Genomic DNA, 13,036 nt, shown 5'->3' on the forward strand with positions numbered 1-13,036 from the left:
ATATCAAATCTCCCCAACATGTTTATTCTCCATCTTTTTCTCCATCTCATTAATTGGAAATGTTGAATACTTGAAATGCGTAATGAAAATAATCAAGCACATATTATATTACCACTTCTACCTTGCACTGTGTAGTGATGGGTTTAGCGATTGATATCAGTTGTGCAAGCCTACTTTTAATGCTCCTCTCCAGTCTGTCCGGCCTCTGCTACATCAACTACCGTTAACCTTACCATTGTTAATATTGGCGAAATTGAGGACACTAAAACATGATGAATCCCTGCATTTGTCAGAATTGCTTAACCGTTGTCAGTGGAAAATTACAGGCTGTGGATGGCGCCGACTAGTCTGAGCTTCAGATTGATATGCAGGATGGTGAAGGATCCGGGTGTTCTCTTCATTTCCCCTTAATTGATAAAATGTATAGAAACTCTGTAAACAAACATTAATGCATTGATATGATTGGATTGCTGCAAATGAATTGTAAATATTGTAAATAATGTTGCGAGACAGTTACCCTGCTATTGTTGACTGGTTAACGTGTTCAGCCCTGGCAGGGTTGTTTTGAATTCCAGGGTAAATGTTGCATTATTCAAGTTAAGTTAGCTTCCTTCCAGAAGCTTCTCCAAGAAATAATGTATGGGAGACTCTGTAATTGGTTTGGGGAACTGTCAATAATGTATTGATGTAATTAATATGTTTGATTCGACTGTAAAGAGACCACCCCTATGTACTTCGGCCCCTGAAGGTTCATGGACCTATAAAAGGCAGCCCCCACGAGGTCCGTTGTCGACCTTCTGGAGGAGTGCTTGGGACTGCGTGTCCTTTTGGAGTGTGTCTGCTTGCACGAGGCTGAAGGGCTTAGCCAGGCAGAGACAAGGATCGAACCTGTGGTGGTTTAGGTATCGTATAGGGGAATTTGATGTTCAATCTATAAATAAAGTTTAGTTGTTCCAGTGCTCGAGTCAGTGTTTTTTACTAAACTAGACTAGGGGGGTAAGCTTTAGAAGAGCATATTTAAACCATGTGTAACAGATTACTGTACGGTCTTAGTTTTAAAGATACAGTGCAGAAACCGATACAGTGTGGAAACAGGCCACACCGAGTCCACACCAACCATCGATCCCCATACACTAGCAACAACATACAGACTAGGGACAATTTACAAAGCCAATTAACCTACAAACCCGTACAGCTTTGGAGATGTTGGAGGAAACCAGAGCACCCGGGAAAAACCCGTGGGGATAACATCCAAACTCCGTACAGACAGCCCCCGTAGTCAGGATCGAACCCGGGTCTCTGGTGCTGTAAGGCAGCATCTCTACTGCTGCATCACCATGCCATCCTCCTGCAAGTATTGTGTGAATCGAGCTGCAATGCTCCCACTTAAAGTTTAAATTAAAAAAAAAAGTTTTGCTAAGCTAGAAAACAATTTAAAGGCATAAATTAAGGACATTATGTTTCCGAAAATACAAAAGGCCACACTTGACTCAAGTGTATTGCTTACAATCAATGAACCTAGCCAATGACTTCTGATTTTCTATGCGTATAATAAAAAGACAGATACAGGTTTGATAGTATGAAATTTATTAAGTTACTAAATCCCTGAGGCAAGACAGGAACATAGTTTTGAAAAGCTAGGATCAAACCTAGCTGGAATCATTAAAGTATTGGATAAGGCAAATGGTTGAGAATAACAAACAACTTTACTATTCACTTACGTACATTACATGGCTTATCATGTTTAAAAATATACAATATTCTAAGATTTCACATTTAGCAATATATATATATGTAAATGTATATTCTACTGAGAATTGGTTCCATAAAGAAAATTGCGATATTTATTTGCTTTGACGTAGCTCAATAGAGAAAATAATGCAATTTGTCATCATTTGGTCAGCATATAAACCAAAGTTAAAGGAAGCGAAGCACTAAAAGGCAAGATTTCTGCTTTCCCCACCTGCTTAAAGCCTCTAATGCTTGGAGCTTTTTGGAATATTGTGTGCGGAGGGCAGTATGTCTACAATGCAGATCACTCACATACACTGTTTATATAGGACAGAAAGTTGGAACTGCTGGAAAAAGGAGAAATGCCTTTTATATTCTACATTCCAGAAGTGTATCGGTGCTGAAATTCAACCTCATTTTACCACATCAGTCAGTCAGTTTGGATACACAGTCTGATATATTTAAACTGATTTGTTACGTTTCATGTCAATGATTCTTATTTCTCAAATGACGATCGAATAATTAAAATAGTCCTTGCAATCTGTTTCAATGTCTGCAATTAAAAGCATGAAATAAACCATTAGTAGTGTAATTGGTGGCACTCAGATGCAACAAAATAAAACAAAGGAAAATGAGCACAGATACTTACAAATGAGATTATTTTGTAGTTTGCCAAATCTTTGTTCACTAGCCGCTCTTCTCAAAGAACAAAAAATCCTAGAAGGAAAAAAAAATCCAATTAAATTAAACTGACCAAAATCACCAAAAATTTAACAAGAAAGGCAGACTTCCCCAAGAGTCCAGGTTAAACTGCATTATGGTGTACAATTTATTGAGGTAATAAATCATTTAAACCTTCAAACCATTCCGACTGAAGCGAATTAAATGAAAATTCTAGATATAATTCAACATAATGTAGAATCCTAAATATTTAGATTTCATGGTTCTCATTATAAAGCTTTCAATGTACATCGAAGCCTTTGATATATGTTTGTACTTAGCCTTTTAACTTTCAATCTGTTCTCAACCACCTATTAATCTGGCTGTAGACACAAGGAACTGCAAATGCTGCATTACGACAAAAGGAACAAAGTGCTGGATTCGCAATCTAATTCTTACTGAGACGTCGCCTGTCCATGTTCTCCAGAGATGCTGACTGACCTGCTGAGTTATTCAAATACTTTATGTCTTCTTTTTAATTGATAGTTTGATTTAGTTTAGTTTAGTTTAGTATAGTTCAGTTTAGAGATACAGTGCGGAAATAGGCCCTTCGGCCCACCGTTCTGCGCCAATCATGCACTAGCACTATCCTACACACTAGGGACAATTTACAATTTTCACCGGAGCCAATTAACCTACAAACCTGTACGTCTTTGGAATGTGGAAGGAAATTGAAGCACCCGGAGAAAACCCACGTGGTCACAGGGAGAGCGTACAAACTCCATTCAGACAGCGGGCAGGGTCAGGATCGAACCTGGGTTTATGGCACTGTAAGGCAGAAACTCTACTGCTGTGTCACCCCAAAGGATATGGATACGTTGAATTGCGTTCTGCACTATCAACATTTTCACTGACTGGCAGTGTTTTCCACATGCTGTCAATGTTATTCAGAGGAGGAGGGGTAACTGACCAATTATGGGTCAGTTAGTGTCTCCCTTTGCACTGAGTCAGAAAATTCTTCCAAGTTTCATAAAACATAGAACAGTATAGCACAGGAACAGGACCAGGACCGTTGGCCCACAATGTCCGTGCCGAACATGATGTCAAATTAAAATAAACTCTGCCGGACTTGACCCATATCCATATTCCTTAATTTCCTGGATATTCATTTGCCTTCTTCAAATGCCACTATTATATCTGCTTCTACTACCACTCCCTGGCAGCGCATTCCAAGCAGCCACCACTCTCTGTGACAAAAAACTCTTTGAAGGAGACGTATTTTTTAATCAGAGGGTGGTAGGTGCCTCGAATGAGCTGCCAGGTGTGGTTGTGGAAACTGAAAAGATAGTGGCATTTAAGAGGTTTTTAGATAGGTGTATGAATATGTATGGAACTGAGGGATAAGGATCACATGCAGGCTGGGGAGATCAGTTTAACTAGGCATCATGTTTGGCCCAGACATTGTGTGCTGAAGGGCTCATTCCTGTACCACACTGTCTTATATTTTTTATGTTTCTGTTACACACAGAGCCTGAATATGAGAGATGAAATCGCCTTTAAACTGCAAGTTCCCGCAGGGGCAATTGGGATGGAATGGTGGAACAGCGGTAGAGTTGTTGCCTTATAGTGCCAGAGACCCAAGTTCGATCCTGACTACGGGTGCTTTCTGTATGGAGTTTGTATGATCCCTGTGTGACAGCTTGGATTTTTTCTGGGACCTCAGGTTTCCTCCCACATTCTTAAGGTGCACAGGTTTGTAAGTTAATTAGCTTCGGTAAAAATTGGTAAATGAAGGAATTGGAATACTTTATTGTCACATGTGACCAGGCACAGTGAGATTCTTTGCTTGCACACACAATGTATATAAATAGCAGCTACCTACAGGCTGACAAATTTACAAAGCATGCCGGCTCCCCCTTTTGTTCTCCCTCACCCAACAGTCCCCCCCCGCGCCATGTCCCCATTGTCCTTCATCTTCCCCCACCCCCATTGTTCTCTCCCCTCTTCCTTCATGACGGTACCCCCCACGTCGGGTTCCCATTGCCCCCCTCACGGCGGTCCTCCACACTCTCATCGACCGTCGACCACGGGTCGGCCCGCGAGGCATCACCGCCGCCGTGTGGGGGAATAGTGTGTGTAAGATAGTGCTCGTGTACGTGGATTCCTGGTCGACATGGACTCAGTGGGCCGAAGGGCCTGTTTCTGTGCTGCAACTCTAAACTAAAATTGCACTTGTTTGGTAATCAGTGTGGGCTGCAAAAGTCTTGTGGGCTGGAAATTCTAGTATCAACCTCCACAAATTGTCTGAAGTGCCTTCATTGAAGGGTAGGATTCATGATTACCCTTTTTTGTGATTGACGTTCTCAGAAAATAGTGCAGAAGGAGGCCATTCGGCCCTTCGAGCCAGCACCGCCATTCATTGTGATTATGGCTGATCGTCCCCTATCAATAACCCGTGCCTGCCTTCTCCCCATATCCCTTGACCCCACTAGCCCCAAGAGCTCTATCTAACTCTCGTAAATCCATCCAGTGATTTGGCCTCCACTGCCCTCTGTGGCAGGGAATTCCACAAATTCACAACTCTCTGGGTGAAAAAGATTTTCCTCACCTCAGTCTTAAATGAACTCCCCTTTATTCTAAGACTGTGGTCTTAATAGCAGTTCTGTTATAACCATATAACCATATAACCATATAACAATTACAGCACGGAAACAGGCCATCTCGACCCTTCTAGTCCGTGCCGAACACATAATCTCCCCTAGTCCCATATACCTACGCTCAGACCATAACCCTCCATTCCCTTCCCATCCATATAACTATTCAATTTATTTTTAAATGATAAAAACGAACCTGCCTCCACCACCTTCACTGGAAGCTCATTCCACACAGCTACCACTCTCTGAGTAAAGAAGTTCCCCCTCATGTTACCCCTAAACTTCAGTCCCTTAATTTTCATGTCATGCCCCCTTGTTTGAATCTTCCCTACTCTCAGTGGGAAAAGCTTTTCCACGTCAACTCTGTCTATCCCTCTCATCATTTTAAAAACCTCTATCAAGTCCCCCCTTAACCTTCTGCGCTCCAAAGAATAAAGCCCTAACTTGTTCAACCTTTCTCTGTAACTTAGTTGCTGAAACCCAGGCAACATTCTAGTAAATCTAGTTATGTAGCCCCACTGTATAGAGACTATCAAAGCAAACAAAAAATATTTCATTCTCTCTCCCTTCACAGTCCCCACCGTATAAATAATGAATAACTGAGCACTTGGATTTATTTATCTCTCAGATCTTAAATGATCTGGCGCGGCACAGTGAAGCAGCTGGTAGAGTTGCTGCCTCACAGCGGCAGAGACCTGGGTTCGTAGGGCCCGTATCCATGCTGTATCTCAAAACTAAATTAAACCTGATGGATCTGAGCCTTCGCAGTGTGTTAGGTGCTCAGCGTTTAGCCATGGGACACTAACTACAATATAGGACCTCATAATCCATGGCCAACATGATTTAGCTTGCTACTTCAGGTCTCTGCCACGCAGCTTTAACTAAACCCTGATGAATTAAGTTAAAAGTTATAGCACTCTGATGAGCAGATACATTTTCCCTGAATGCAAGCAAACTCAAAGGCTGGGAATTTACAGACAGATTTTAACATTAGCGACATGTTGTTTTGATCATGTTGATTAATTTATCAGTCAGATTTTCCTTCTGTGTGTAGAAACAATGAATTTAAATGATTTGTTGCAAATCAAGTACTTCAATTGATTCCATTCCTGTACCTCACCGCACTTAATAAACATGAAAAGAAGCAACACTAGATTAACAAGATATTTTCATGGACACACATACGTGCACACACACGTGCAGTACAGGCATACAAAGTGGGCAAATGAGAGCAGCTGGGGTGTTGAGGGGTGAGGTCAAGAGGTGACAATGAAGGTGTGCGCTCGGTGAGTGATGAGGAGATACGGTCCATGGGGGCCAGTCGGTCAGACATAGAGTTATACAGCACAGGAACAGGCCCTTCAGCCCAACTTGCCCATGTTGACCAAGTTGCTCATCTACACTAGTCCTACCTGCCTGTGTTTGGCTCACATCTCACTAAATCTTTGCTATCCATGCACTTGTCCAAATGTCTTTTAAATGTTGTTATAGTACCTGCCTCAATTACCTCCCTGCGGGCTTGTTCCATACACCCACCACACTCTGAGTGAAAAAAGTTCTAGCTATACCACTCAGATTATATTGACCTTTCAAAACATATTTAAAATATTTTCAAGTTCAGCATCAATTGGACATCGGAGAATAATCCCTGCGCTCAGACATTTAACGATAGAGGTGTTCCTGTGTGTCGGTGAGGGAAAGAGATGGTCACCCTAAATCACAAATATAATACTTGGATGGATCAGTGTGTTAGTCACAGGGTTTGTACAACAGATTCTGGAAACATTGGGACATTTGCAGTTGTTTTGAAGTCTTACATAAAGCCGCTGCAGTGGGAATTACATAACTGCAATATAGAGACTTCCAAATAATTGCACCTGTAATCATTTACAGATTATGTTGTGATTACTAATAATTATTTTTCTAAAAGTTTGAAAGCCTTACAGCGCCAGAGACCAGGGTTCAATCCTGACTATGTGTGTTGTCTGTACAGAGTTTGCACCTTCTCCCCATGAACGTGTCAGTTTTCTCCAGGTGCTTTGGTTTTCCTCCCACATTCCAAAGATGTATCCATTTGCAGGTTAATTGTCTTTGGTAATATTGAATAATTGTCCCTTGTGTGTAGGATAGTGCTAGTGTATGGGGATCACTGGTTAGCGTGGACTCGGTGCGCCAAAGATCCTATTTCTGTGCTGTATCTCCAAACTAGACTAAAAGGGAAGGTGGGGTGAGTCAAATGCCAGCGAATAGATTTAGTGATCAGAACCCATGACAATAGCATCATATAACCATATAACAATTACAGCACGGAAACAGGCCATCTCGGCCCTTCTAGTCTGTGCCGAACACTTATTCTTCCCTAGTCCCATCTACCTGCACTCAGACCATAACCCTCCATTCCTTTCCCGTCCATATAACTATTCAATTTATTTTTAAATGATAAAATCAAACCTGCCTCCACCACTTGCACTGGAAGCTCATTCCACACCACCACCACTCTCTGAGTAAAGAAGCTCCCCCTCATGTTACCCCTAAACTTCTGTCCCTTAATTCTCAAGTCATGTCCCCTTGTTTGAATCTTCCCTACTCTCAGTGGGAAAAGCTGATCCACGTCAACTCTGTCTATCCCTCTCATCATTTTAAAGACCTCTATCAAGACCCCCTTAACCTTCTGCGCTCCAAAGAATAAAGACCTAACTTGTTCAACCTTTCTCTGTAACTTAGTTGCTGAAACCCAGACAACATTCTAGTAAATCGCCTCTGTACTCTCTCTAATTTGTTGACATCCTTCCTATAATTAGGCAACCAAAATTGTACACCATACTCCAGAATTGGCCTCACCAATGCCTTGTACAATTTTTACATTACATCCCAACTTCTATACTCAATGCTCTGATTTATAAAGGCCAGCACACCAAAAGCTTTCTTTACCACCCTATCTACATGATATTCCACCTTCAGGGAACTGTGCACAGTTATTCCTAGATCCCTCTGTTCAACTGCATTCCTCAATTCACTACCATTTATCATGCATGTCCTATTTTGATTTGTCCTGCCAAGATGTAGCACCTCACACTTATCAGCATTAAACTGATTTTCAAAGATATATTGTATCGATTTATTAATACTTACAATTAAGAAGGTGGCAGCTAGCAAAACTGCTTTCACCTTCACGTCTAGATCCAAGGGGAACTGGATCCCAAAGTTATCTGCATCTGTAAAAGCTTCTCTCAGTAATCCAGTCCATTGCTTGGTTATTTTGCCAATTGATTCAGATTCATCAAGGTTTGTAACCTATTACAAGATAAAAATAAGTTAAAACTTAATTTATTTTAATTCATTTGATAAGCTCTTTGCACATCACAAGGCCATCACCTGTAAATGGTCCAAGTCTTTACTAGAAGAAGGCATATGCTATCAAACCTTCAATTCATTGGTTAATGAGGTCATGGCAGACAAACCCAAGCCAACTTCCCAGGAGACTCCTTCGTGTTCAAAACTTTTCCAAGTCTAGAATGCATTCTAGAATTGAGCATGTCAAAAGTGAAGGACTGGATGGCATAGCTTTAAAATGAGAGGGGCAAACTTGAATGCAGGTGTACAGGGCCAGTGGTGGGGGCCAGGGAGATGCTGCCAGGGGTGATGGTGGAAGCCGTTGCAATAGAGGTATTTAAGAGACTTTTAGATAGGTACATGGATCTTAGCTATAAGGAGAGGTTGAACAAACTTGGATTGTTATCTCCGGAGCGCCAGAGGCCAAGAGGATGTTTGATAAAAGTATATAAAATTCCAAGAAGAATAGGTAGGACAGACAGGCAGAACTTTTTTCCCTAGAGTGACAATATCAAAGACCAGAGACCGGAGCTTTAAGGTGAGAGGGGCAAAGTTTAAATGAAATTTGTGGGTCAAGTTTTTGTTTACGCAGAGAGTAATGGGTGCCTGAAACATGCTGCCAAGCATGGTGGTAAAGGCAGGTAAAATAGAGGAATTTAAGAGGCTTTTAGATAGGCACATGGATATACAGGGAAGGGAGGTGTTTGGATCATGTGCAGACAGAGGTGTTTAGGACGAAGGGCCTGCTCCAGTGGCTGTGCTATTTAATGTTCTATGTTCTATGTTCGGGATCCATAGAATCACAGTTCTGAGCTTGGTGTTAGGGAATAAATTTGGACATCTGGACAAGTGGTGCATTTTTGTCATGCTCGTAATCATGATTCAATTAGATTAGTGGAGGAAAACGAGTCACCGCATTCTCAACTGGTTTGAGATTTGGTTTGGCAAAAGGGAAGTGGAAAGATCAGGGCGGCATGGTGACGCAGCGATAGAGCTGATGCCTCACGAAGCCAGAGACCCCGGTTTGATCCCGACTACAAATACAGATGCTGTCTGTCTGCAGTTTGTATGTTCTTCCTGTGTCTGCGTGGATTTGAATATTGGTATGAAAGTTGTTAATTTCTCCCTCCCCCTTCCCAGTTCTCCAACCAGTCTTACCATCTCCGACTGTTTACTTTGTTGTTACCTTCTGCCAGCTAACAATTATCTATTCTACATTTTCCTTGATCATCATTCTCTTTACCCTTTCACACCTTACACTTCCTTATCTCTGTATCTCCCTCCCCCCTGATGTCAGTCTGAAGAAGGGTCTGGACCCAAAACGTTATCCATTCCTTCTCTCCAGAGATGCTGCCTCTCCTGCTGAGTAACTCCAGCATTTTGTGTCTATCTTAGGTTTAAACAAGCATCTGCAGTTCCTTCATACTCCCATTCATCTAATTGGAGACCATTGAGCTATCTTTAATCAGACTTTATCAGACTTCAATGTTATACCTTGCAGTAAATGTTGTGCCCTTGATCCTTTATCTGAACACTGTGGACGGCTTGATTGTAATCATGTAATCTCTGACTGGATAGCACGCAAACAAAAGCTTTTCACTGTATCTCGGTACACGTGACAATATTAGACTAAACTAGTGTCACCAATATGTGATATGTAAACAGATATGTGGACAGTGTTGGAGTGGTGAGGTAGGCACAAAGAAAAGACTGGTACCTGGAAATCAACATCACCACATCCGCATACACAGCATGGCCCTCCAATCTTCAAAACAGGCTCTCTCTTCTCATTCTGAACTGTAAATTTTGGCAGGCATGGGTGCCATGTTTGAATGACATATCCAATAGGTTGGCCAGGAGGTGCCATCACTTCGATCTGCGGAGAAAATGTGGTGTTAAACATATTGTGGTCCGTTAAACATATTGTGGTCAGTGCACCAAGCACTGGGGAAGCAAATCACTTCACCAAGTCTGGTAGTAGGACCTTTACAAAAAACAGGCTTGAGTTCTGAGTGATGTAGCCTCTTTGCATGTGAACAACAACACAAAAGGGGAGAGAGCAAAAGGAAGCAAACCATAAAAAGAAAATTTTAAAAAGGAAACGGTAATCCTACCCCAACAAAGTATAACTACAGACCACCTTCAGACTTTAGAAATACAGCGCTGAGACAGGCTGTCCAGCCCACAGAGTCCCTGCTGACCACCGATTGCCCGGTACATTAGCACTATTCCACACACTAGGGACAATTTACACTTTGCAGAAGCCAATTAACCTACAAAACTGCCCACCTTTGGAATGTGGGAGGAAACTGAAGCACCTGGTGAAAACCCAAGCGGTCACATGGAGAACGCACAAAATCTGTATAAACAGTACCTATAGTGAGGATTGATCCCGGATCTCTGATGCAATATTGTCTCTTGCATTACCATGGGCTTGTTTTGCTAACTGTATACTTTTGCACAATTGTACTGGTGTACCATCAATCACCCGTTCACACTAGTTTGACACTAGTATGTCAAACCACTTTCACATCCACACTCTACGTGTGGGGGGGGGGGATTTACAGCTGCTAATTAACCTACAAACCTGCAAGCCTTTGGGATGTTGGGGGAAACCAGAGAACTTGGAGGAAGAAGATTGGACTTTATTGCTTTCCATCACAGTGAGGAACGTGGGGAATCCGCTGTGGTGGATTTTTATGTTAACTTTTATGTAGTTGTGTGTCTTGTAGCGTTTTTTATTATGGCTGTATGGTAATTCAAATTTCACTGTACCATAATTGGTACACGTGACAATAGACTGACCTTGAACCTTGAAACCCACACAGCCACAGGGAGAACAGGAAGTAAACTCAGGATCGAAGCAAAGGTTTGCATTATATATTTTCTTTTTACTGTCTTGTAAAATTTCTCTGTGATTTATATATAATTCCTGTTTTAATATTTTGTTTTTCTACATGCATGAGCAAGACTTTCATTGCAATCATAACTCACCATACACGTGCACATGATAATAAACTCACTAAATGTAATGGGCTTGAAAAGGGGCGACTGTGGCCTCACAGTGCCAGACTCAGACTGAGTTCTCTCTGTGGAGTTTGCACGTTCCCCTGTGATTACATTGCTTTCCTCATGTGCTCTGGTTTCCTCCCACATGCCAACTAGTGCATGTTAGAGAGAGAGAGAGAGAGAGAGAGAGAGAGAGAGAGAGAGAGAGCAATAGAGAAAGAGAGAGATAAAGAGAGAGAGAGAAAGAGAGAGAGAGAGAGAGAGAGAGAGAGAGAGAGAGAGAGAGAGAAAGGAGAGAGAGAGAGAGCATAGAGAAAGGAAAAAAGAAGAAAGAAGTTAACAGCATTGTGAAGAAAGAATGCAATGTTGTATTATAATGATACTTGATATAGTGTAATTTTTGGTTAGGATTTGATGTGTTGTATCATATGTTTGTGTCGAATAAAGTTTTTGAATGCAAAAAAAGAAAGAGAGAGAGAGAGAGAGAGAGAGAGAGAGAGAGGGAGAGAGAGATAAGAGATAGAAATAAAGGAGAGAAAGAGGTATCCAGTTAAACCCTGACCAGCCCCAGATCAATACTGACCCACAATCACCAGTTAGAGTGAACCAAATTATCAAACAATGTAAAGAAACGTACTTGGAACATTGGGATAAAGAAACCAAAAGCCAATGCAGATTAGAATGTTACTGTTCCCTAAAAAGAGACTATAAATTGGCAGACTATCTCTCAACTGTTAGACATAAAGCAGAGACAGACCCTCACCAAATACAGGTTAAGTGACCACTATTTGGCAGTTGAAAAAGGAAGACAGAAGAGATTCTGGCAACTAAGAGAAAACAGAATATGCGGACACTGTTTGACAGATGAGGTTGAAACAGAGGTGCACTTCTTTCTAAAATGCAAAAAAAATGACAAAACAAGGACAGCATACTTTGACAAACTCAGTGTGGCGACCCCTGATTTTAAAGAACTAGATGGTACATCAAAACTAAGAATAATCCTTGGCGAAGGAAATACGGCACATCTTGGTGCACAATACGTAACAGCATGCCATAACCTGAGAGACGGTGAATGACCAACATGCACATATGTACGCACACACACTAATCGACATTAACTAACACTAAGAAATTAATATTGAATTGCTAAACTTGCTATTGTGTTGTACTGCTTACAGCTACAAGAATGTGTAGCAATCAATAAAGGGCTATAGGCCTATTGCAAGTTTATGTACAAGGACATATCTATCCATGCACTGTATACTTGTATTTATACTTATGCATTTCAAATATGTATGTCATGTTTTATACCTTGGCAATATAATAATGATTTTTTATCATGCCAATAAAGTTTTTTAATTGAATTGAAATTGAATTGAGAGAGCAATAGAGAAAAAAATAAGAGAGAGAGAGAGAGAACAAGAACAAAGGGGAAAAAGAGGGAAAGAGATACAGAGAAAGGAAGAAAGATAGAAAGAAAGAAAAAAAAGATGGAATATGTGATGAGAGTGTGGAAGAGATAAAATCAAGGCAGCGTTAACAATCAATAAAGGACCAAGATATTGTATTTAATATCCTTCATTGGATATGAATGTAATGTGGAAGATGGCCATTTATTCTGCATCCCCCAGTTGCTCTTTATCTGGTTT

General features: G+C 41.2%; 1 protein-coding gene across 1 annotated transcript in view; it reads right to left on the reverse strand.

The window, feature by feature from the left end:
- Positions 1-1,570: 1,570 nt before the first annotated feature.
- The window catches only part of LOC129703323 (phospholipid scramblase 1-like), a 47,002-nt gene continuing 35,536 nt past the window's right edge, over positions 1,571-13,036 (reverse strand). The window contains exons 6-9 of the mRNA XM_055645687.1: positions 10,096-10,254; positions 8,178-8,339; positions 2,381-2,448; positions 1,571-2,284 (exon numbers count right to left, since the gene is read on the reverse strand). Coding sequence (XP_055501662.1) covers positions 2,419-2,448; positions 8,178-8,339; positions 10,096-10,254 — 351 coding nt within the window. The 3' untranslated portion in view covers positions 1,571-2,284; positions 2,381-2,418. The remainder of the gene's footprint in view (positions 2,285-2,380; positions 2,449-8,177; positions 8,340-10,095; positions 10,255-13,036) is intronic.

Source organism: Leucoraja erinacea, chromosome 14 (assembly GCF_028641065.1).
Source record: "Leucoraja erinacea ecotype New England chromosome 14, Leri_hhj_1, whole genome shotgun sequence".
NCBI lineage: Eukaryota > Metazoa > Chordata > Chondrichthyes > Rajiformes > Rajidae > Leucoraja > Leucoraja erinaceus.